This window comes from Rhinolophus hipposideros (genome assembly GCF_964194185.1).
Source record: "Rhinolophus hipposideros genome assembly, chromosome: 4".
Taxonomy (NCBI): domain Eukaryota; kingdom Metazoa; phylum Chordata; class Mammalia; order Chiroptera; family Rhinolophidae; genus Rhinolophus; species Rhinolophus hipposideros.
Genome location: NC_138050.1, coordinates 2,843,231 through 2,870,067, shown reverse-complemented (window position 1 = coordinate 2,870,067; position 26,837 = coordinate 2,843,231). Strand labels below are relative to the sequence as shown.

General features: G+C 39.7%; 1 protein-coding gene across 1 annotated transcript in view; it reads left to right on the top strand.

The window, feature by feature from the left end:
• Window positions 1-26,837, top strand: part of PARP4 (poly(ADP-ribose) polymerase family member 4) — a 52,408-nt gene that overhangs the window by 1,481 nt on the left and 24,090 nt on the right. Inside the window, exons 2-13 of the mRNA XM_081046744.1 lie at window positions 4,445-4,577; window positions 6,244-6,442; window positions 7,777-7,843; window positions 8,792-8,867; window positions 9,607-9,720; window positions 12,222-12,368; window positions 12,922-13,059; window positions 13,993-14,166; window positions 14,981-15,141; window positions 18,386-18,523; window positions 20,752-20,847; window positions 24,668-24,851. Of these exons, the coding sequence (XP_080902870.1) occupies window positions 4,446-4,577; window positions 6,244-6,442; window positions 7,777-7,843; window positions 8,792-8,867; window positions 9,607-9,720; window positions 12,222-12,368; window positions 12,922-13,059; window positions 13,993-14,166; window positions 14,981-15,141; window positions 18,386-18,523; window positions 20,752-20,847; window positions 24,668-24,851 (1,626 nt within the window). The 5' untranslated portion in view covers window position 4,445. The remainder of the gene's footprint in view (window positions 1-4,444; window positions 4,578-6,243; window positions 6,443-7,776; window positions 7,844-8,791; window positions 8,868-9,606; window positions 9,721-12,221; window positions 12,369-12,921; window positions 13,060-13,992; window positions 14,167-14,980; window positions 15,142-18,385; window positions 18,524-20,751; window positions 20,848-24,667; window positions 24,852-26,837) is intronic.

The window sequence follows — 26,837 nt, the reverse complement described above, 5'->3', positions numbered from 1 at the left end:
GTAAGCCTACTGCATTATAGAATGCCTACTGTGTGTTCCCTAGGTTCTAGGGATATAGAGATCAACAAGGCAGAGCTCTCTCAAGCAATCTGCCCTCTTGGAGAAACTGACAATATGAAGAGAATAGCCAGTGGTTATAGGGATGTGTGAGTGACCAGCTGCCCTCTGGGGTTGGCAGGGAAGCTTTTGGGGCCTGTCTGGATCAGAGCTGGAGGGTTCCAGAGAAGCTCCCAACTACACCCACGGTTTCTGGATAGAGTGGCCAGAATTTGTGAGGGGGAGGCTGAGGGTTTCCCAGGAGCTGGGGCTGTATCCCTAGGCCCCATGCCTGAAGGCTGACCTCACAGACAGAACAAGGTCCGGTGAAAGCAGCCGGTGGGTGTTTGGAGAAAGCTTGGAAGGGAGGAAGAGGCTGACTTGTGGCCCACGTCTGTGAGGAAGCTGCTACTGTGTTTCCCTGAAAAAAAGACCGAGCCGGACCATCAGCTCTAATGTGTCTTTTAGAGCAAAAGTTAATATAAGACTTGGTCTTATTTTAACATAAGACCAGGTATAATATAATATATAATATAATATAATATAATATAAAATGTAATGTAATATAATATAATACTGGGTCTAATATAATATAATATAACATAATATAATACAATACTGGATCTTATATTAATTTTTGCTCCAAAAGACGCATTAGAGCTGATGGTCCGGCTAGGTCTTATTTTGGGAGAAACACGATAGCTAAGAGGGACTCCAGACAGAACCTGTAGGAACTATAAGTCAAGGTTCAGATTTGAAATTTCACACGTCCTACAGTGTTAGTTTCTCGGCTGCTGGTGCTGGGCCAGGGGTTTATGTTTTAAATGTTTACACTCTGGTTTCACAACATAATGAATGTACTTAATGTCACTGAGCTGTACACTCAAAAGTGGTCAGAATGATAAACTTTATGTGAGGTACGTTATAATGCAAAAGAAAGGCTAAAATTTTATCTGTGCTGTTTAATCCAGTGATTCCACTCTGGCCACCTGTTCTAAGGAAACTGACAGGGAACTGGCCAAAAAGGCAGGGACAAACATTTTCCTCAAAGTGTATTTATCATAATGAACAATTTTAAATAACCAAATATCAGATGACTTGAGGAAGAGTTAAATGACCCAAAGCTTATGTAGCCGCTACAAATAATTTCAAAGAATATTTAGTGACATGGGAAAATTCTTCTTAAAAGTTAGGTAGGAGAAACTGGCTATAAAATTCATATTAATGAATAACATATTTTTATAAAAATAATTTGTAAAATATGATACACGCAAGAATAATCTCAGAAAGAAATATCAGCAGTGTGGTTATTTCTGGATGGAGGGATCACAGGTGCTTTTTTTTAAAAGCACCATTATTGAGGTATAATTTACATACCATTAAATCCATCCATTTTAGAATTGTACAATTCAAAGATTTTTTTAAAAATTTATCATGTTGTACACCATCACCACAATCTAGTTTAGAGCATTTCTATCACTGTGGGTGCATTTAAGTTTTCTTCGTAGTGATTAACTTATGGGGGGGTTATTTTTAGAAACAAATACATAGTAATTTCCTAATAGGAAATTTAAGAAAAACTGAAAAGTAATATAATTTAGTAAGAGTAAAATTATTTAAACTCTGACTCAGAGCTTTTAAGGACTTTAGGACTGTTTTCTAAGACGGTCATGGGAGTTGCGAGCAAAGATTTACATCTAAAGATCTACCTCCCAGCTTTGTTTTTTGTTTGTTTGTTTTTTTAAATTTTTATTGGGGAATATTGGGGAACAGTGTGTTTTTCCAGGACCCATCAGTGGTCCTTCAGTCTAGTTCTGGAGGGCAGAGGTCAGCTTCAAGTCCAGTCGCCGTTTTCAATCTTAGTTGCAGGGGCACAGCCCACCATCCCATGCGGGTATTGAACCGACAACCCTGTTATTAAGAGCTCACGCTCTAACCAACTGAGCCATCCAGCCACCCTCAGCTTTTGTTTTTGATACTAAAACTTAAAAATAATTTAATTGTCCAATAATATAGAAACAGTTCATGTATGGTGCATATCTAAGATAGCCTCTATTAAAAATTTTTTCTAAGAATATTTAATGATAAGATGCTGACATAAAAGGCAACATAGGTACTGTGAATATAGTATGATTTCAATTTTGATAATAATATAGTCCATTACAGGACATATACCTGGAAAAAAGCCTGTATGAGGTGCAATCAAACAATACGATGAATGTTTAAATTAAAAATCATCTATTACAGTAAAAGACACCTCATAAGAAAAAATATAACGATGTTAATTAACATGGCCCCTAGGTTTTGAGATTGTTTTGCTGCTGTTAGGCAGTTTTGTATTTTCCGTATTTTCTAAGGTGAGCACGTATTACATTTCTATTAGAAAGCTTTTTTTTCAAGGTCAGGTCAGTGAGGACTTGAGAAATGGCCAAGGACAGATCTGGAGGGCGGAGCTCAGCAGCCACGCCCATGTCAACCTGCCTAGTCCAGCTTAGGCAGCTATATAGTACATAGAGACTGTCCTGAAAATTGTTAAAGGTTCATTAGAGAGTTTTAATGTTTTCTTTTTCTGTTGCTTGTTTTTAACTGTCAGAGATGAAGAGCAAGCTAGATTAACCTAAGTAGTGCATTTTAATATCTTTCACAGTATTCACCATCATCTTCCCCATCTACAAACAATGATAATTATGAATCAAGGAGAGTATAAAAAACAGTGAACACATATGAAATTAGTAAATATTAATGCTATAGAAAGGCAGAGTTAAATCACGGGACTTTAAGATCTTTGTTTAAGATCTCATGAGAAAAAAATTATGAACCCCTAATATGTTCATTCGTTGAACAGATCCTACTGGGTCCTGTGTGGGATATACAAGTTTGAGGTGGAGGTAGGGGAGAGGGTCCAGCAAGAAGGAACAGCATGTGTGAAGGCCCGGAGGATGAAGCTTAGGTTTTTTTTTCCCCCTAACTTGAAGAAAAAGCCACTGTGGCCAGGGAGAGAGATGTGCTGGCTGAAGCTGGGGAGAGAGGCCAGGCCTTGAACCATAAGAAATCTGAATTTCATTTGAAATGTAATTTTCAAAAAAAAGTTACTGAGACTGTAGTGTGGAGAGGAGATTAGAGACACAGAGGAGCAGATGTGGGGAGCAGAATCAGGACTTGACTGATGGAGCATGGGGAAGGGTGGGAGTGGAGATGGAGAACGTGGATAGTTTCTGGCTTTATTTAGGAGCAGTGATGATGGGAGATGCTGATGACAGAGATAATGGGCAGAAATAGAGGTAGTACCGTGTGGCTTGAGCAGCCAGCTGGACACAGCAGCCACCTGCCAAGAGGGAAACGGAAAGGCCTAGACTGGGAATTTGCCACGTGTGAGCTATGGGTGTTGGGGAAGCAGTGGGCATTTTGTCCTAAATTGGGGGTTGTCTGCATACAGACAGCATTTAGGGCCCCAGGAATGGGCACCATTGCTCAGGTAGGAATTAGAGTGGGGACTTCAGCTGACCTGGGAAAATTGGATGTTCAGGATGGGGCAGGAGGAATGCAGATCCCCGATCACATTCTCAGGACTGTGCTGGGGGGGCACCCTCGGAGACTGGCAGCGCCCAGCCATCCTAGAGCCTGCAAGGAATCTGCTGACTAATTCTCCTTAAACAAACGTTACACCCAGGAACCACTTTTCACCAAACCCCAGCTGACTTTGGGCAGTCTGTTAGAGATGACTTCAGTTTTTCAAAACTGACAAATAGCTACTGTGAAGTAAACCCATTATCTCATCATTTATTAGTTTATTGTAAGATACACATAAAATTTCTTTCAATTCAAAATATGCTTATTTTTTTAGAAGTAACTTTTTCTATATGTAAGAATGTAAAAGAAATTAAATTAACTTCAAATGTGTCTCTATATATCTTCCCGTTTAAACATAAGTTGTGTATTTTTTTACTAATTGTTCAACTTATCTCTAGAATGGCTTAACAGAAACCCACATAACTTACAAGTTTCTTTGAATTTACAGGAGACATATATAAAAATCATGGTTTCACTATCATATAATGTTAATTTTTAACTTAGAAATTAATGCTTTTATATTCTTAAACCACACTTGATCGTTAACTGAAATCTGTCATGTTTTCATTAAGATGGGTATTATGAGTCTACACTGAAGGATTTTTGGGTGTCATAATATCAGCCATAAAGCTAGAAATGATTCTAAAATCAACACACATTACAACCTTGGATAGTATTCAACTTCTGTGATTATAATATGATTTCAACATCTTTTAAAAAAAAAAACACCCAATTTTCCCACAGTTTGCATGTAGAACGATCCTAAAGTCACTGTCATTTATATTCACTTAAAAGAGAATCCTTAAAAAGTATGACTTGAAACTTCTTTTTCCTACAGGATGACGGTGGGAGTCTTTGCAAGTTGTACCTTTTGTTTGAAAGTTAAGCACTTACCTCGTCAACAGAAGATAAAGCTGCAAACTGACATTAAGGAAAATGGTGGAAATGTTTCCTTTTTATTAAATCCCCAGGTATTTGCAAATTTCCTGAGAACTGTGTCATAGAAGGGAGCAGAGGTCGTGGTGGGAAGAGTAAGCAGCAAATTGGCAGCAGGAAAGTCAGCGAAGGCAGGAGAAGTGACACTGCCAACAGGGAAGTTGGGCTGGAGAGAGGCAGAGGCAGGAAGACCACCCAGCCCCATCTTTTCCTGTTCTTGTGAGCTGTAGGACAATCCCACGTGCCCTGTGAATCTGATACTATTATAGCACAGCCGGCGATATAAATGAAATAATTTCCAATCAGCCAGGTTTGTTCTTGAAGGAAAAAAGTTAGAATGTGCAGCGTTTGCAAAAAGCACACTATACAGTCACCAGTGTGTCACCACTGGAATGACACCTGTATCATCGGGGACAGAAAGAAAAACATGCAATGTAAACTGATCTTTGTACTGTTTGTTTACTTAAAGGCGGAAAGAAGCTACCTTCTCTCTCTTGAAATGAATTGTAGGTCTGACAGTTTAGATATAGAATTTCACAGCGAGAATAAATCTTGGAAATAATGAAGGCTATCCTCCTTTTTAACCACCTCATCACAAGAAGTAAACACTGAAGTTTGAAGTTGGTAGGTCCCAGGCCTGCAAATGCAGAGCCTGCCTGGGTCCTCTGTCTTCACTGTATCAGGAGGCTGATGGGGCTGCCTCAGCCTCCCATTCCTGGACCACAGCCCTGAACTGAGCTTGCTGACAGGGAGCCCGGGCTGCTCTGTGATGCGCATTCAACTCCAGCTGGATGCTGGGCGCATCTCTCTGGCATTTGGTGGTTTGCCTGTGGGTATCAGAAATGGAAGGCCCCTGTTTACCTCCAGTTCCAGCAGAATTGTATTCACTTCCCTTGTACGGCTTTTCTGTCTCACCTTTTCTGTGTTTGATGAATAATTCATGACTCTCAGTTCACCCTCTGCATAGAGAATGCCAGCCTGGCATTTTTAGATATTCTCATATACTGGGAGTGTAGCCTTGTTGGAGGTTGTTTTGCCAGTGTATATAAGTGTTACAAATGTGCAACAAAGGAGACAGCACGATACTGTAATGAAAAGGAATCATCTCCAACATAAATTGTCAAGTGGAAAAGCCAAGTACAGAAGAATGTCTTAGTGTGCTGCCATCTGTGGCTTCAAAGGGGACTGTGTGCTTGTATGTGTCCTGTCTACATAGAACAGCTCTCGGAGGGTCCCCAAGGAACAGGGTACAACAGGTGCCTCAGGCGGTATTTTCCTTTTCAGATATTCTACAATGGGCATACACTAAGTTAATAAAATTACAAGTTAACAAATTAGAGTAGATAATAATAGTCTTTGAACCTTCTATCCCACTATCCCACTATCCCAAGGAAAAAAACAAGTGTACAAAGAAAAAACAAAAACGAGTGTACCTTCAGCTCAGCGCTGAATACAGGGTGAAAATTTGGAAAGAACCGTTAGGATTGGTTAGTCAATTGGGGTACATCCATACTCTTTAAAAACTGTTGGTTTTATAAACTTTTATGTAACAAATTATATTATTTATAAGTTTTAGAAATCTGAGAAAAATTATTACAAATTACCTTTAAATAAGACTTCAAGGGTGAAAATTGCATATACAAATAATTTCTTTGAATTTTATTTTTACTAAAGCATAATGAATTGATTCTTTTTTCTTAGTGCACACACATAATCATAGACAATGTTGATGCTCTGAGCCAGTACCAACTGAACTCTCTCCAAAAGAAACACATCCATATTGCAAGCCCAGATTTTATATGGGAATCTATCAAAGAGAGGAGACTCTTGGATGTAAGGAATTATGATCCTCACAAGTCAGCGGACAGCACACCCCCTTGTCCAGAGGCAAGCAGTTCTGGTAAGTATCTCACACCAGACATTTTGTGTATTATTGGTGCTACAGTAACAATTCTGGTTTGTTCAAAGATATTATAGACAAAGGATGGTCCAGAAATACTACAAAAATAAGTAGGCTTCTTGTTACCTCAGAAAATGGGCAGCAAAAAAGTGAAGGACAAAAGACTACTTTAGCAACAGAAATAGATTTCTCAATATCCAGTCTAGTGTGGTCAGATTCAAAATGACTACAGAAAACACAGATAATGTCAGAAAACATGATGTGTAATTTTAGCTGGGAAGGGGAAGAACATTTGTGTTAAAAAGTCATCGTCACAACTTAATGACTGGAAATTTTAAGGCCAGCATTTTGCTAAAGAAGTTCTTTCCAAAAGATGATGTCTCCACAAGAAATATATCTCCTTTATAAACCCAGATTTTATTTTGGAATCTGTCCAAGAAGAAATCCTTTGGACACAGAGACATGTACTCCTCCTGAGACACATTGAAAGTCCAGCAGTTTTGTTAAATGTTCACTTAGAGTAAGCACACAATATATGTTAGATAAACTCTTGTATGATATCAACTGTATTATTTATAAAAGTTGTAGACATCTAAGATTTTCGGTATGGTGCATAAATGTTGTCATCAGACTTTCTTTCTTCCTTCATAAAATGGTAGCTGAAACAAAAAGTCAGGATGATAAACTCCTTTTGTATTGAAAATATTTTTCAACATCCAGAATTATACAGTCAGATTCAGAATTACTACAAATACACTGAGGACTTTTGAAATCTTGATAGCATAATTAAAACTGGAAAGAAATCCTTGCATTCAAAGAGGTATTCCTGTATATAATAATGCTGTACTATTCCTCTGTAATAAAAATATGAACCAGAAATTGTGCAGCTTCACATAGGAACACTGAATTTCCCTTTCAACTAGAACACGTGTGTGGCCTGCAGGCACTCGGGAGCTCATTCTGATCCTGTAGTATGAGAAATTCATTTCATAACAAGTTCACCATAATCTTCAGAAGAGAAGAATGCCATTCAAAATTGTCTGCCTGAAAATGAGTTTCAAATAGTACAGATTACATTAGAGTTTTCACATGCCTATTAAATAGAATTATATGATATGTTCTCACCATCTTTTAATCTATCTTCCTCCTTTCCCACTTGTATTGTCCTTAGATTGCAAATAACTCTAGCTAATTTATGGACACCTTAAAAAAAGCAAGATAGCATGGCAAATATGATCCATATTCAAGAGTTGTAACAATTCCAGCATTTATTGTTAACCAATTTTAGTAAGTCTTTGGGTACTAAACAAGTATTTTGTTTGTTTTGATTCTAGAAGTGAAAACAGATGACCTATGCCTGGACAGTTCCACAGAGAAGGAAAACACTGTGGAACTCACTAAGTAATCTTCTGATCTTTAAGCCTCGACAAAGTTTGCAAAATGTTTTATTAACCTCAAGCACAGTATTAAAATGCTATTAGTACATCAATATTTTTATATTGTTTCATCTTGCTTATCTAACTCTTTATTGATCTAACTCTTTAGAGTTTTTATTTATTTAAGACTTCAACCAGTGTAGTGATCATTATCTTTACCTTCTTTGATTGGAAAAAAGAATGTAATTGTGTCATTGTGTCATTGATTGGAAAAAAGAAAACCACTGGAGATGAAATTTGGGCAGTCTGCTGACTCTGTTACCTCATTGAACAGCCTTTAGAGTGAAGACAGTTCTTACTCTCTACCTGATATTCTTAAAAATAGAAATAATAGCAACCTTCCAAAATGGAGTGAGTCTGAAGTTATACATGGCTTCTTAAAGTGTACCCAAGGCTGCAATATTCATAAGGCGTCATATTTCATCTTATTCATTAACAGTAGTGCTAAAAGAGAGAACAAATACCAAAATTAAAAGTGCAGATTACAAGAAGTGTGACAGCTCTATTTTAAAAAGGAGTTGACTATAGTTCAAAGAGGTGTGGGCCTATCTGTGGTGACGCGGCACCTAAGGGTCCTTCTCAGCATGAACGTAGGCCGTCTGGAGAAAACAAGGAGCTGTTTTCTCCAACACAATGGCCTGTTTCTTGTATGCCTCTGCTTCTTCTATATGCCTTCCTCGCTGTCCAACACAAACACTCACGGTATTCAGCATCAGAGTTCTAGAATTACGTAAAGAAGGAATCCAGCTTGTTCCACAAGAGGTTTTAACCATCTTTAGAATATCTGAGGTGGCATTAGGCACTTACATGCATTTTGTATGGAATTAGGAAAGCTAAAAGAAGGACTTTATGAAAATTCTGTTTAGTCTAAAAGTTGATTTTAATGTTAAAATTTTAATTATACATATTTCAGATTTTATACGGAGAATGTTGAAATTCCTCATTTTCCTCAAGATTTTGAAGTTGCAAAATACAACAACTTGGAAAAAGTAAGAGTCTGATTTCTATTTTGCAAAAAAATAACTGTTTAAATATCTTCTGATTATTTTTCCTGTTTGATAATTTCCTTGTTGTTTTGAAAAATTGTGCATATCCTGAATAACATTCCTTAATGTATGAGTTAATTTTTAATAGGAAAATTTTTATTTAAAATTTAATGTTTAATTTTTTTAGCATTTTTGTTGTAAGAGTAATACATGCTCATAATAAAAATGTAAACAGTACAAAATATTAATATGACATTAAAAGTAAAGGTCCTCCTCCCTGTTACTGATAATTTTTGTATTTTAAGAGTAGATTCGATACCCAGTATTTATAGCTTGTTGAATTACAATTACTTTTGATTAAAAAGAAAAACAAACTTTTCTCCAACATTATAGAAATGCATACTAGTTTTAGCATTCAAAATGATGCTCCATTTGTATTTTTTAGGTATTTTAACAAAATGTAACTTGAAAATAACATTCTCTCTATGATAAAGAAGATATGGAAAGTGGTACCGTTTAAACATATGCAGATACATCAATAGTGAAAATACAGGAGGGAAATATACCAAAATGTTAATAGTGATTCTATATCTGTAGTATGATTTCAGGGGACGTTTATTTTATTTTTTTACACTGTATCTCCAAATAAGCACATACTCATTTTACAATCAGTATTTTTAAGTGGTGTGTGTGGTTTGTTATTTACTGAATGCAGCTTATGAAAGAACAAGCTCTTTTCCAGGTGGGGCTGGAGGGGTGTCAGGAGACAGCCGTGGTGGAGTTGCAGTGCTCTCAGGACCCCGGGGACCCCGCCTTCCTCATATCCTCACACTTCCTCACGGCCGGGGGCACTGAGGTAACGACCTTTATGCTGATTTCTATGTGTTTATCCACCCTTCTTTTTGACATGTTCTCTTAAAATTGGCCAGTGAACCAGCCAACCTGTTCACCTTCTTCTTTCTACCTGGTAAACAGTTTTGAAAAGTGAAAATGTGTCCCCTTTTGGAAAGTGGCAGCCAGGGGCCTCATCAGGGAAAGGCACTCTCTATATAACGGTTCCCACTCCTGTTCTGAGTCACGTATGGGAACTTTCCAAACATACACACCTGTACAAGCAATCCATTCACACACCGCAATAAGCATCTACTATGTACCAAGCAATCTACTAGAGGGTGGGACCCAAAGATAAACAATGCTCATACCTGCCCCTCAGAAATCACCATCTGGGAGGAAACACCACATTCGTGATTGAGCCCCGCTGTGACAGAAGTGAGAGTGAAATGTGTATGGAGTATTGTTGGTGGCTCCCATAGCAAGGAAGGTTTTGCAGAGGCCGTGACCTTTGCCTAGGTCAGTGTCAAGTCAAGGGCGGGATTCCAACCTAAAACAATTGTGAAACAAAAATGAGTTCAGAACGAACACCTAAAGTTCAAAGAACATGCAGCAATACCCACTGCGCTGTACTCTGCCCAGACATTCAGCTTCCAGGCAGGAAACCGAGGCACAGAGTCACCGCTCAGTGGGGTGGGTGGTCCCCCGGCAGTTCACCCAGGCTCTGGATATGGCTCGCTTTGCCCACTCCAGGTGTCAGCTGGCGACAACAAGGAAGACTCACGTCAAGTGGGTGCAGGACCCACCTGACTGAGAAGCCCACCCACAGGAGCCAGACCTCTTGTAACAGGCCTTAGTTGGAGTCCCTGCTCTCAAGGACGCTGCCCAAGGCTCTGGTTTCTGCCGCTACGTATGGTTCATGCATTGAACTCCCAGCCCCAATGTGATTGATTAGTGACAGGTCACTATTACGCAAACAATTTTGCCCAATATGACAGCCGACACACCATCCTTACCAGGTTTCCACGGGAACAGATATAAAAAGTTAATCCAAGATCAAATGTGTCCAAGAAGGGGAAAAGAATTTGTTTATCTTTTACCCAAAAATGCAGACTCTTTTTTTTCCCCAGAGAATTTAGTTGTGTGGGTAAAAAAGTAAGTAAAAATGAAGTTGAAAAACATGATAAAATATGTTACAAATTTTTTTCGTCATTGAGAAAGATAATGCCACTGCCTAGGCCGCCCTGTTCCTTCCTGCTTTCTATGCAGAGAGCTGTACCTGGGTGCCTTCCTCTCTCGCAGGCCTGAATCCAGGCTCTGTCCAGGGTCCCGGGTGCGCTTGTGGTGGCGAGTCTGTCCACCCCCACAGAAATGGCCCTCACTTCACCCGCAGGGACGAGCTGCCCTGCACAGGAGGCTCCTGTAGCTCACCTTCCCCTTTACCTAGCCATTTGGATGGAAACCTTCCAAAATTATGATAAACTCTTCCTTCTTCTCTTCAATGGAATGACTTGAACGTGACATACTTCTTCTCCCCAACTTTAGAGGCGTCCTGTAGCCACCAGTCTGAGGTGGTTTATCAGTGTCATACCGTATTTCCCAGAAAATAAGACCTAGCCGGACCATCATCTCTAATGCGTCTTTTGGAGCAGAAATTAATATAAGACCCGGTCTTATTTTACTATAATATAAAACCGGGTTTTATATAATGTAATGTAATATAATACCAGGTCTTATATTAATTTTTGCTCCAAAAGACGCATTAGAACTGATTGTCCGGCTAGGTCTTATTTTCAGGGATACAGGGCAGTAGCTCGCCTGGGGCTGTGCACCCAGAGCTAGGGGCTTGGCAACACCCGCAAGGACACCCCAGTGCCCAGAGGGCAGTCCTCCCTGCTCTGAGGTTAATGTTGGGATAACTGCTCATCACGCGGCAGGGATTTCCAGGAAGAGCAGAAAATGCCCCATGGCAGGCAAGCTGGAGTGAGGGGGTATTGGTGCCTTTGCAGAGGACCCCTCGCTTTGCCTTTGACATGGTTTGTGTGACCTAAGAGCTTTCCTGCCTTTTCTCCTGACCAGTAGCTACCATCTCATCCTGACTGTGCAGCTGTCTCTATGGTACCTCATTTCTGAGGTATTTTTCATTTCTTCCCCTCCCCCAATTTATTTTTGTCATTCCCAGAAAGCTAAAAGGCCAGACTTGAAAGCTAATTAGATAGTATGTAAAGTAAGACTGTAGTCTCTGCATGAATGTTGGAGTGACTCTCCAGTGAATCAAATGTGTCTTTTCCGCCGGTTGTGTCTTTTCTGCTAAAGCATTTCCCCCTTTCAGGTTTCAGGCTGTTTTGTGAAGAATTGGAGCTCTAATTGGAAAAACTAGTTTCTCAGCTCCTTCATGGCAAAGATCTAATACTTTACTTGTGTTCCTGTCCCCCTGTATATAGTAGGTGCTCAATAAAGACTGGTGCTAAGTGACTATACCCTCACATCCTAACACTTCTGTAATCCACATACTGTAATTCACAGACCAGAAGTCAGTTCTCTGTGAAGACCTCCGCAGATGCGAATGAGTGCTACGAAAATTACATCGAAGAGCTGAAGAAGCAAGGATTTCTGCTGAGAGAACATTTTAGCCCCGAAGCCACCCAATTAGCATCTGAAAAATTGCAAGCAGTAAGATTGATTTGTCCATATTATTTTGTGTTAGTGATTGAATATTTTTAATAGACATGTTTCCTCCGTGACAAATAAAAAACTGGCAGGAGAGAGGAAGGGGGCATTAACAAAAGCAAGTAAATTCACAGAAAGTCATGGAAGCTGAGCGGGGGTGACTTACAGGGTGAGCCACAAAGCTTAAGGCTTGTTTCAGCAACAAGACCTCACAGCTTTCCAGAGGTTTCATTCTAACCCAGGCTGGGTGTCAGGGCTCCTTAACCCTTAGTAGTATTTAACCTCTAATGCTAGTGGCATGCCTAAAGCTTACAGGGTGAAGAAAAAGGCAAAAGGAAAAATAAAATGGAAGCAAAAGAGAGAAGTGGGGGGAAGTAAGATGGCAGAAAGTGGAGGGAGAACGGAGCGGAAGGGGTCCCGAGCAGTCACATACTTGGCCTCGGGCTCTCTTTGGCTGTGATTACTTCTCACTCCTCTCATTTCTTGGTTTAAATAAACTTACTTATGAACGTTTTCTGTTGGTGGGTTTTTTTCTTTTGCCATTTTGTTGTTACAGTTGCTTTTAGAGGAAGTAATACATTCAAGCACTCTGAGCCAAGAGGTGAGCGATTTGGTGGAGATGATTTGGGCAGAGGCTCTTGGCCACCTGGAGCACACGATCCGCACGTCTGTGAACCGGATCAGTCTTAACGACGTAAGTCACGTGTGTCCTTGAAACAGCCTCTAACATGACAAAGCTGGTTTCCTGGTGTCTTGGCCTCAGTGATACCGATTCTTTTTGAGTGCTGGTCCAGTTGTTTGTGAGTGCTTTCTTTCTTACCCTGAGAAGGGGAACACCTAGAGCACTGAGGGGAAAGGAGCTTCTAGGAAACCCAGACACTCCCACCTGTAAAATGTCAGACATGAGAGCTGAGTGGCTTTTGATGTTGGCTCATGAGGAGGCCTGCTCCGCTGAGCCCAGAGGCCTGCAGCAGGCCCGAGGGTGTGGAGGTTGTGTTCCTAACCTACTCCATAGCAACTTCTGCAGAGTCCTGCACTGTCTTACCATCCCAGGGAAGGGCAGGCAGACTTCCAGCCCTCCAGAACCTGTTCTTCTTAATTTATTTCAGGGTGAAAAGGTTTCCTGGGGTACAGTCTGAAAAGTACTGGTGTAATTCGAAACATTTCTTTTGTTTCTAGTTTGATTGTGATATCTTTCTAAATGTCTTACGTGAAAAGCAAGTCTCTAATTATGAAATGATATTAAGAAACAATTTTGTTAGGTATGCTAAGACATGAGTGAAAATAATCCTCACTCAGAAAAAAAAGAAAAGCAAGTCTCCTACAGTTGCAAGAGTATTCCTCTTTCTGTGATGTAGGTGTAAAAACATATATAGACACAGATATGGAAGACCCTGGTTCTTTCCTCTGGGTAAGCCAAGCCTCTTTTGGGGCAACTCACGGCACTGTCGTCACCACGAGGTGCGTCTCCAGTGAATGTAGCGTTTGTTTTACAGCAGGTGTCCAGTAGGAAGCGAGTAGCTACGCCATATCTAACAGCGGTTTTATATACTTTTACACATGTTGCCTCACTTTTCCTATGATTATCAAGATCTCATTTTAATAAGCCTTTGTTATCTATTTAAAGGTGAGCAAGGCAGAGGGAATTCTCCTCCGAGTAAAGGCAGCGCTGAAAAATGGAGAAACAGAAGAGCAGTTGCAAAAGATGATGAGTGAGTTCTACAGATTAATACCTCACAGAGGTACAGCAACTGAAGAAGTTAACCTGAGACTGTTAGCCAAGAAAGAGGACCTCTGCCAGGTAACTCTGAAACACAGAATTCAATTTAAAATATGTTGGGGAGGCGTCTTTCCTTTCAAATCTGATGAATAAGGAAGGTAACAACACTGAATCACAAAAGTTGTCTCTAGAGTTTGCTTGAAAATAAATTGTTGAGCCATTTTAGAATGCATGGCAGCCGAATGCCTGGTGCTCCCCTTCAGTATCTCTTTAGTCTCAAAGATGTGAAAGTAGCACATCCCTTATTAAACGTAATTCACATTATTCAGGAGGTACAGTCCCTCCTCAAGCTCCATGACCTATGAGTATAGTAAATATGCTGTCAGGGAAGAAACCTGTGTTATACATGTCTGTGTTTTTCAAATCCAATACCGTGCCTGGCATACAGAACACACTTAATGAATTTTTGTTAAACAGAATTGAACTCGAAGTCTGGTGATCAGTGCTCCTGCTTTGTCACTGCCCTCTCCTCACTTGAGCAATTAATTAATCTTGAGCAATTAATTTAACTTCATAGAGCCTCACGTTCCTCATCTATACAACAAAGCTAATAAGATCCAGTAAGACCAGTGTTGTGGTGTAGACTAAAGGAATAATACACTTGAAAACAATTAGTGTGTGCTATCCTAATGTACTCTATTATTATTATATGTTGCTATCATTGAGGCAACTATATCACTTTAATGTGTCACCTACATACAGTACAGGCAGATACTAATCAAAAGCTTTGGAGGAAAAAAAGCTTATTTTTCCAGTCTTTTTGAGAAACCATAACATGATACAAGTATTTTGAAATGTGGTGATTCTAACATCTGTGTATCATTTCCATCTACAGCTAATAAGGGACATGGTTAATGTCTGTGAAACTAATTTGTCCAAACCCAACCCGCCATCTCTTGCCAAGTACCGAGCTTTGAGATGCAAAATTGAGCATGTTGAACAGAACACGGAAGAATTTTTCAGAGTTAGAAAAGAGATACTGCAGAGTAATCGCAGGTAAGCACCAGAAATAATGAGGCTCTGTTCTTCTTGTAACACTATTTCATGTTCTCATACAGAACTGATCATCACAATTACCTGGATACGTTCTTCCTCAGTAACAAGGTACTGTGTTGTAATGACCGGTTACTTTCTCCTGTGTTTTTAATGGGGTATGGGGCGGTATGCTGCACTTGAAAACACTCCCTACACTTCCATGTGGATTTTAAGGTTACCAAATCGTGATGGAATTACGTTTAAACTTTTTAAGTCAAAGCATATTTAAGTTTGTATTTTGAAGGGTATTACATAGGAAAATGCACTTAAATTAAGATTTTAAAGTGCAGAAATACATGTGTGGCAGCTTCTAAGCTGGCCACCCTGTGGCACAAAAACCTGGAGAATTTGTCGAGAGCTATGGCCCCTAGACATCAGTCACATTTGTTTGCTCATTGACCGTGCATGTTCCTGTCTCGTGCTGGTGTGTATCCTGTAACCTGGGGCAGCAGCAGTACCAACAGATAGATGGTGAGTGAGCTGCTCAGACAAGCCCTCAGTGGTGTTATGCCTCTGTGGAATCACCTTGGCTAAGAGCCGGGACCAGGCATCAAGGTTCAGAAGCCAATTGTGTTGATTATTCTCGAGGCTGGCCCGACTTTCATTGGCTTGGCCATCCCTCCATGGCAGGGCTGCCAGCAGTCTCTCTCCTGGGCACTTCTGGCACCTCGGTTCTCAAGTATGGCCAGGTGAACCTGCAGCAGTCTTGCACATTCCTTAGAGCCAGTGGTGCCAATTCGCAACTGCTCGTACCAGCTTATGGGGTCTTGTTGTTAAATTTTTAGTCATTTTGTTAACTGATGTTAAACCACCTGTAACGTGCAATCAGCTATGGTGGGAGAATTTACACACTGAGGAAATCAAATGCTACAAGGAAGGGCCATTTGTGGGCTTGCTCTGTTCACAGTTGGTTTTCTGGCGCCATTCTAGAACCAGATCCAGCTACGCCGCCCTATAGACTAGTTCTGGCATATCTCAGCATACATCCCACCTTCCTTGGGCAGTCATTCTCACTTCTGCTCCCAGTACCACTCCACATCCATGATGATGGTTAAGTGTTATTGAGGATTTGGAGAACCTGGAACCTTCATACATGGCTCATGGAAATTTACAGTGGTACAGCCGCTATTGGGCGATTCCTCAACAAACGAAACACAGAATTATCATATGCCCCAGCATGTCCACTCCTCGTTACATACCCCAAAGAACTAAAAAGAGAGACTCAAACAGATACTTGTACATACGTGTCCATAGCAGCACTCTTCACATAGCCAAAATGTAGGAATAGCCCAAATGTCTATCAGTGGATGATTAAATTAGCAAAATATGGTCTATCCACGTAATGGAATATTATTCAGCCATGAAAAGGAATGAAGCACTGAAATATGCTACAACATGGGTGGATCTCAAAAACACTGTGCTCAGTGAAAGAAGCCAGACACAAAGGATCACATATTATATGATTCTATTCATATGAACGATCTAGAATAGATAAATCAAATCTGTGGAGACAGATGCAAATTGCCTGGTGCTACGGGGGCAGGAATGGAGACTGACTGATAATGGGTATGCAGTTTTCTTTTGGGGATGAAATGTTTTGGAACTAAATAGAGTTGTGGTTGCACAACATTGTGAATGTACTAAATACCACTGAACTGTACACATCAAAATTATTTTATCTGATGTGAATTGTACCTCAGAAAAAACCCATTCTGTAGATCTCTTCCAGATTTTGCTTTTATATATAATCAAATTATTTCGATTTCTTTTGATTTGACTCCGTTTCTACTAGGATCTAATACTAATGCAGAGACTAGTAACAATGAAGGTAGAATCAGGAGAGGAGTGACAGCTTTCTCCAGGAATCAAAGGGAAGGAAGAGCTACGTCCTGCCGCCCTGAGATGGGGATGCAGTTAAACCACGTAATGTAACTCAAGCCCTTGGAGAGCTCACCCGCCACCTGAGTAGTCATACAGCAAAATTGGACCTCTTCCTAGGGAGAGATTCTGCTGCTGGGAAAAATGAGATTTTCTCCATTTCATTTCACTAATAATGATTTTTTCATATTAATTTTGTTCTTGTTCTAAATTTATATTCTTTGCTGAAAGTTTAAAAACTGTGGAAAAACATGAAGAGAATTAAAGATCACCCAAAATCTCACCACGCAGAGATAACCGGAGATTATATAATCACTCTTAACATTTTGGTACAGAGCATATCCCAAACGGAATTGTTGATTCTGCTCTCACCCAGTGGTGTGCTAGGAAGCTAGCTCTCTGGAATAAAGGTCCTGATTTGTAACATTTGCTGATTGCAGTGTAAATACTCCTGCTGTAGTTCACGTCAAGCTACCTACGTGACATCACTGAACGTGAGGTTGGGACGACGAGCTACACAGGCTCTCATAACCCCTCACAGCCCCCAGTTGTACCCCCAGTCTTTCCTCTGATTCCCCGTCTTAGCTCGCTCATTCCCACGTCACGTGTTCTGTCGCATCTATCTCCCAAATCTATTCAATCCACTGGCTTCCATTTACACTGCCGCCATCTTTAGTGCAGACCGTTGCATCGTCTAAACCACCGCAGCAGCATCCTTACTGATGTTGTTTCCACCCCTGCCCCATCCAGTATCTTTTCCCATAACAACCAGTTAAATCTGAAAATACATACTGTATTATGCCATGTTCCAATAAATGTCACCGCCAACGAGGACCTTTCTTGACCACCTTTCTCAGTCTGGCGGTTTTCCTTAGCACTTAAAACCAGACATTTTGTTAACTTCTTGATTTTGGTCTTTCGTTAGAATGTAAGCTCCATGAAGCCAGAGACCATGTTGTCTAACTTGCAGTGCTTGGCAGAATACTCCCCACAGTCTGTTCATTGAATGAATGCGTGGTGAATAAATGAGCTCATTCAATCTGTGTTGTATGTAATTTATATTTGACAAAATTTGGGGTCGTATTATGCATAAAGTTTTGTGACCTTTTAAAATTTATCTTTTACTATAATTTTTACCTCAAATCCTTATTTATTCATTGTGCTTTTTAATGGCTGCATTGCATTTCCAAGATAGATTGTGTCGTGAGTCATTATATCAGCTCCCTAATAATGGGCATTTAGACTCTTGTGTTTGCTGCTGCTAACAGTGATGTTTCATTTTGCTTTTAATTATGTTATCTCAGGGTTTTCCTTCTAATTCTTACAGTCAAAGTCCAGTGGACATCTTGCAGATATTCAGAGTGGGCCGAGTGAATGAAACCATAGAATTCGTGAGCCAGCTTGGCAACGTGAAGCCGCTGTTGCATGGATCTCCTGTGCAGAGCTTTGTAGGCATCCTGTCCCGGTAAGAGGACGCCAGCTGTACGCCTCCCGAGTCTGTCAGCCTCATGATGTGAAGTGTCTTACTTTTCTTTTTTCTATACTACATGGGTCTCTTCAGTTAAAATCAGCCAGCTAATTGTATTCCAGAATAAATGGAACACTTTATAGGTACATATTTTATTTTATTTTTTTGTACTTTTTAAAATTTATTGAGGTGACAATTGTTAGTAAAATTACATAGATTTCAGGTGTACAGTTCTGTGTTACATCATTTATAAATCCCATTGTGTGTTCACCACCCAGAGTCAGTTCTCCTTCCATCACCATGTATTTGATCCCCCTTTCCCTCATCTCCCGCCCCGGTACATATTTTAAATTATGTGTCATGCGTGAATGTGAATTGCTTCTTGAAGACTGTATCATATAAAGAAAGGTGATTATTTTATGAGTCTACCATGTGTATCTAAACTAGGCTTAGTCCAAAACTTAAAGAGAAAGACCTAGAAATGAGAGTGCCCAGATACTGAGTTATCTGTTCGATACATAACTATAGTTTTCTGTTTGAATAACCACTTAATATTAGGGCTAAAACTGAAGTTATAGGGAGCAGGGGAAAATACGATTAAATCTGGGTCTTTAATTAAATACCTAATAAGAAACTTAAAAAGAAACATATAAGATCTATCTGGAAAAAACATTCAACAGCTGTTGAGGGACTCAAAAGACACTTTCACTAATCAACAGGATGCCAATTTTCCTTGAATTAACTATAAATTTAGTGGTGTAACAATAAAAGTACTAACAAGATTTTTTTTAAGAAATAAAAAGCTGATTCTACAGCATGTATTTTTTAAAAATTGACATTACCAGAGTAATCTAAAAAATAAGAGCAATGAGGGAGGATTAACCACTTAGACATTAAAAACCTATTATAAAGCTATATTAATTAAAATGGTGAGGTAGTGTACAAATACATGAAAGAACAGAATAAAAAGTCCACAAATAAATGCAAAAGCAGAGGATTTAGTATATGATCAAAGTAGCTTTTATCTCTGCGGAAGAAAGATTATTTTTGCAATATTTTATATTGGGATAAATAAATAACCACCTGGAAAAAATATAAAGTTGGACCCTTACTTCATTTGTCACACTTAAATAAGCTCCACACGGCGCAAAGATTTAAATATTAAAAATAAAATTTGTAAGTGTACTAGATGCAAAATGATAATCTTTGAGTGGGAATGGCCTTTCTAAGTAGGACCAAAATTCAAAAGCCATTTTACAAAATTAATTCCATCTCTTAATACAAAATTCAAACAGTAGATGTTTGTGTAATAAAAGGCAGGCATCTCCTTTACCCGCTTCCCAGACAACCGTGGTTTAACTTTGGTTGCAGAGTTCTCTGAGTGCCACAAGCTCTGCAGGGACCTCTATCTGTTCTTGAGCAGGGGAGAAATGCAGTCAGTGCTGGGCTTGAACTTTGTTCCCTGAGCACTGGGGGGACCTGGGCCTGAAGGAGGCAGAGCCCGGGGGCAGGAGAGATGGCCCGCAGCCCAGGGCTGCTCCAGTCGGTGATAAGCAGGTTCCAGCCTGGCACCTGGGACTCCTTCTGTGGGGGGACTTGGAAATGCATTTTTCTTTCCATTTAATGCTATTTATTTATTTATTGTCTTTTAATTGGTGTATTTATTTTTTCCAACTTTATTGAGGTATGATTGACCAATAAAAATTATATATATTTAGGTTGTACAGTGCGATTTTTTAAAGATGTATAACATGATTGATGATTTACTATAAGTACAACTTTAAAATGATTGCCACAATCAAGTTAACTAACACAGCCATTATCTCACATAATTACTTTGTTTTCCTTGTGATGAAAACACAAGATCTACTCTCTTAGCCAATTTCAAGTGTACAGTACAATATTATTAACTATTATACCATGCTGCACAGTACCTCTCCAGAATTTATTCATCTTACAACTGAAAGTTTGTACCCTTTAACCAACATTTCTCTATTTCCCTCCAACCCTCACCCCCTGGAAACCACCATTCTACTCTCTGGTTCTATGAATTCGATTTTTTTATTCCACATATAAGGGAGGTCACGTGGTATTTGTCATTCTGTGTCTGGCTTATTTCACTTAGCATAATGTCCTTAAATAGCATCTGCCTTTGCTAGAATTATGAGGCTATAATAAAAAATGCTTTTTTTCTGGTAAACCTTATAATGCCCTTTTCTTTTTAGTGGGTTGCTTTTGCCCAAAGTAGTTGAAGATCGTGGCGTGAAAAGAACAGACATTGGAAATCTTGGGAGTGGAATATATTTCAGCGATTCACTCAGGTTAGTACATTATATCCTTAATCATGTTTCTCACACCCATTACCAAGGAATCATGGCTGAGTACATGCTGTGTGGTTTCCTCTGTCTTTCCCTGAGGAGGGATTTCTCACCCAGGAAATGGGTACCTGAAAAAAAAGTTTTCTCAGTATACTATAGAAGCATGTCTTTTGTGGTGGATATTTGGAAAGTTGTGTTTGAAATCCTCTCAGTGACTTTTACATATATGTACCCACTTAATCCTTAACCTCCTAAGGCCAGTACTGTTGTTATTCCCACATCACAGATGAGAACACTGTGGAGCAGCTGAGGGTATCTTGCCCAAGGTCACGCAGCATTTTTCTCTCTCCAGAGCCAGCAATCTTAACTTCCATAGCACATGACCTCTCTTATAAACAGTTTATCTATTGTCCGTGAAATCTACATGCTTGGAATAATATTTCATCTTCAGTGTCCTTGTTGATATTTAAATCTGTCCTCATAATAGCCACAGTGTATTGCGCAGCTGCCCTGTCCTAAGGCACCAGGCTCAGTGCTTCATGTACATTGTCTGTAAATCTCACAATTGGTATCATCACATCATTTTTATGGAAAGGAAACAGACTCATGGAAGTTAAGTGACTTGCCTTAGGTCACAGAGCTAGTTCAACACGGAACCTGGGATAAAAGATAATTATCCAGGATGTTTAATTATCCAGTATATGTAAAGAGTTTCTGTAAATCAATGACAAAAGATAAATAATCCAATAAGCAAATGGGCAAAAGACATGAATAGTAACCTAACAGAGGAGGAAGCGTGTGGAAAACAACATTTGAAAAGCTAAGTAATTAAGAACATGAAAAGTAAACCATAATGATGTGATTTTATACCTATCTTATTGATAAAAAAAACTAGTTTAATATCTCTAGATGTTGGTAAGTCTCTAAAACAATTTGAACTCTCCAACGCCAGCAGTAAGAGTATAACTGATAAACCCTCCTAAAAAAGTTTTGCCATTGTCTGGTATAATCGAAGAACAGAGTTGATGGTATGACTCAGGAATGCTATAGGTTGACCTATGAACCAGGAAGCAGTGCTTCTCAACCTGGCCGCCTGCCAGGATCACTGCAGGGGAGGGTTTAGTGCACACTGGCTGTGCACTGGTGCACACACTCACACTGTGGAGCTGCTCTCACCCCAGAGCAGTTCAGTCAGTATCTCTAGGCGTGAGGCTTGGGGATCAATAGTTTTCAGCTTCTGGGATGATTGTAATATACAGCCTGGGTCAAGAAAAACTCTCTTATTCATAGACTAGGAGACGTGTATAAGAATGACTAAGATCACTCGTCACAGACTCTGGAAATGATGCACACGCCTACTGACAGTGGAATTAATCTATATATTTTGGTGTGGTCCTATGTGGAGTCCTACATTGTGCTTTTTTTTTTTTTTTTTTTTTGTTAATTCCCTTTTTTTTTATTAAATATCCTCATTTTTCTAAAAATAAGCAACCAGAGCTTGTCAACATTTTTTAAGGTTGATTACTACAAAACCAATGCAAAGTTAAATGTACAAACCATAGTACATCAGAGACAGTAATAAATGTATAATCAAATTTACTATTGATCACAATTTATTTAAAAGTCATGAAAAGCCAGCAACTATCAGGCTGGACAAATACTTGATTGTCCCCATGTTGCCATGGGATGTGGACAGCAGCACTGAGAGCACAATGACAGCAACACTTACTTCCTTTCCATCTTCCTGGGAAAATCTGTTAGGTAAGGCAAAGGGTGGACAGCTACGGAATCACCTGTGGTGTGAACCATGCAAGAACAACAAATAACAGTAACAGGTGTGCAATAAACATCACATTGCTGAATCGTGGGCTGAAAAGGGCAAGGAAAAAACCATCATAGAAGGTAATAGTTGAAAGGCATTTCAACTCAGAAATTTTTAAAAAATTAATGCAGGGAATTAGCTTTTTAAAATGTCTTTCTGCCACCTTTAATACAGGGCAGCACAGTCCAAAGGCCATTTTTCTCTTTTCTATAATTTTTTAGGCTGACACATGGAGTGGTCTGCTTCTGCCCTCTTTCGTTCCACATGAGGGGAAAGGAAACCACTTACGTATCTTCCTCTAAAGCTCTGGATTATAGAAATGATCAACAAATAACATTTATTTCACACCTAAGCATAAATAGCTAAAATGAAGATTACTGTTCACTTTCCTCTTCCATTATTTCAACTCTGCGAGGCCCATAGAGTAAAACATAAGCTCGCCGTGCTCTCGCCCTCATGCCCCGACGGGCCCCCCCCAACAATGAGACGCGCGCGCCGGGCTCGCCCCCTCCGCGCCTCGTGCCCAGTTACCAGGGCCGCCCGGCTTCCACGCAGCCGGGGCCCGGCGTGGGAGGCGCCGACCTACATTGTGCTTTTAACAAGTTACCTACAGTTACACCTATCAGATGGATGAGCCTCAACAACATAGCATGGAGCAGAAATGACTACATGACTCTATATGTGCAAAGTTCAAAACAAGCAAAACTAAACTTTAAGTTGTTGAGGAACCTAGGTGCCAATATGTAAAAGAAAGAAAATAATATACACGACAATCCAGAAAGTGATTACATCACATCTGGGTAGCAGGGAAGGTGATCTCGTTGGGCAGTAAATATTGATGATGTTATACTTCTTAACCCAGGTGGTAGCTATGTGTGCATTTGTCTTATTATTGAAACTTAACATTTATATTGTAAATGTTCTTTCCTAGGTATAAAATATTTCAAAGTAAAAATTTTTGTGTATTTAAATATTTCTTTTAATTAGTTAGCATTCAGTTGAATTGAACCAAATTGAGGTCCTTTGAGACCTTTGACAGATTTTTTCAATGAAGAAGTATGAAGAGAGCCAAACTGCAGTGGGACTGAGGCGTAATCAGCAAACCAGCCAGCGGAGAAGGTCCCTGACTCCATGGAGGTTGGAGACAGAGAGGGAGGAGACCAGGAGAGAGCTGGAGGGCAAAGTCAAGGTCCAGGCTGGATGGGAAGGAGTTTAGCATGTTTGTAGTTATAGGGAAAGAGCCCACAGAAAGGAGAGGTTTCTAGGAGGAATGGGGGAAATCGACTTTTTTTTTTTTTTTAAGTGCAAGTCTTAGAAGCGATGGAACAAAGGGTTGTCAGGCAACGCTTTTACATGTTGGTCTTGAACTTTGTAAAACTAAAAGTATATCCCCAACAAGTTACTCCCAAAGGCACCCCAGCTGTGCTCCTAATAGCCAAAGTTGCTTTATTAAAACTGCTGGTTCCTGAAGAAGGTTAAACAAAATCTCTCATGTAAGTGTCAGTGAAATTTTTGTTTTTCCATTTGGATTCAGAAGGTTCATGAGACTGCAGTGCCTGTCTTCCCACTGACCAGCTCTTACTTGGTGTTTAATGTTCTTTCTGGGCTTAAGTGCAGAGAGCTAATCTATTTTTCTTAATTAATAAGATGAGTTTTTGTTCAAATTGTTTTAGAGACTTAACACTCTGGTGTTTACTAGACCAAAATGCATGTATTTCAGTAGCTAATAAAGATTTGGAGAATAGTAGGAGTCTTCTCTCCCTGGGAGTAAGGGACTTGGAGCTGCCTGGCACAATAGAAGAGCCATCTTTGTGGTTGTTACATCGAAATTTCGATGAATCATAAAGTTCTAAATTGAATCTTCAGAGATATTTCAGTAATAGTAAAATTTGGAACATGCTGCCAACAAAGTCTTATAAACAACATCTCCTATATGTAATAAAAGGTCATTGCTATGTAACTGTGATTTATAAATGTGTACTTACTTCCTTTCATCTGCAGCACCAGTATCAAGTACTCACATCCGGGAGAGACAGATGGCACCCGGCTCTTGGCCATCTGTGATGTAGCCCTTGGGAAGTGCATGGACTTATACAGGAAAGACTTCTCCTTAACGGAAGCACCGCCAGGCTATGACAGTGTCCACGGGGTTCCAGGAACAGCCACTGTCACTGCGGACTTCGAGGTATTTGTATCAAGAAACAGGCAAAGAACAACATCCATTTTTGATTAAAACACTTAATAAAATAGGTATAGAAAGAAAATACCTTAACATAATAAAGGCCATATATGACAAGCCCTCAGTTAATCTCATAATTAATGGTGAAAAACTGAAGCCCTTTGCTCTACGTTCAGGAACACGACAGGGCTGTCCCCTATCACCTCTGCTTTTCAACATAGTGTTGGAAGTCTGCGTCAGAGCAGTCAGGCAAGAGAAAGAAATAAAAAGCATCCAAATTGGGAATGAAGAAGTTAAATTGTCACTCTTTGCAGATGACATGATGCTATATATAGAAAACCCTAAAGACTCCACCAAAAAGCTATTAGAAACAATCAACGAATACAGTAAAGTTGCTGGCTACAAAATCAACGTACAAAAGTCCATTGCATTCCTATATACTAACAATGAAATCTCAGAAAAAGAAATGAAAAAAACAATTCCCTTTGCAATTGCAGCAAAGAGAATAAAATACCTAGGAATAAACTTAACCAAGGATGTGAAAGACCTATATGCTGAAAACTATAAGACATTTTTGAAAGAAATTAAAGAAGACACAAACAAATAGAAAGACATTCTGTGCTCATGGATTGGAAGAATCAACATAGTTAAAATGGCCATATTACCCAAAGCAATATACAGATTTAATGCAATCCCCATCAAAATCCCAATGGCATTTTTTTAAAGAAATAGAACAAAAAAATCATCAGATTTGTTTGGAACCACAAAAGACCCCGAATAGCCAAAGCAATCTTAAGAAAAAAGATCAATACTAGAGGTATCACACTGCCTGACTTTAGCTTGTACTACAGGGCTACAATAATCAAAACAGCATGGTATTGGCAGAAAAACAGACACATAGACCAATGGAATAGAATTGAGAACCCAGAAATAAAACCACATAAATATGGACAGATAATTTTTGACAAAGAAGCTAAAAACATACAATGGAGGAAAAGACAGCCTCTTCAATAAATGGTGCTGGGAGAATTGGATAGCCACATGCAAAAGAATGAAACTGGACTGCTATCTGTCACCATGTACCAAAATTAATTCAAAATGGATCAAAGACTTAAGCATTTAAGACCTGCCACAATAAACTGCATAGAAGAAAACATAGGTACTAAACTTACGGACCTTGGGTTCAAAGAGCATTTTATGAATTTGACTCCATAGGCAATGGAAGTAAAAACTAAAATAAACAAATGGGACTATATGAAACTTAAAAGCTTCTGCACACGGTCGGCCTGGTGGCTCAGGTGGTTAGAGCTCCGTGCTCCTAAGTCCGAAGGCTGGTTCGATTCCCACATGGGCCAGTGGGCTCTCAACCACGAGGTTGCCAGTTTAATTCCTCGAGTCCTGTAAGGGATGGTGCGCTGCGCCCCCTGCAACTAAGATTGAACATGGCACCTTGAGCTGAGCTGCTGCTGAGTTCCCACATGGCTCAGTTGGTTGGAATGCGTTCTCTCAACCACAAGGTTGCCAGATCGACTCCCGCAAGGGATGGTGGGCTGCGCCCCCTGTAACTAGCAACGGCAACTGGTCCTGGAGCTGAGCTGCACCCTCCACAACTAAGACTGAAAGGACAACAACTTGACTTGGAAAAAAGTCCTGGAAGTACACACTGTTCCCCCAATAAAGACCGGTTCCCTATCCCTAATAAAATCTTTAAAAAAAAAAAAAGAAGCTTCTGCACAGCAAAAGAAACCATCGACAAAATAAAGAGGCAACCAACTGAATGGGAGAAGATTTTTGCAAACAGTGCCTCCGATAAGGGGCTAATATCCAAAATATACAAGGAACTCATGAAACTCAACAACAAAAAAAACAAATAACCCAATTGAAAAAAGGGCAGAGGACCTGAAGAGACATTTCTCCAAAGAGGACATACAAATGGCAAATAAACATATGAAAAGGTGCTCAACATCACTAATCATCAGGGAAATGCAAATA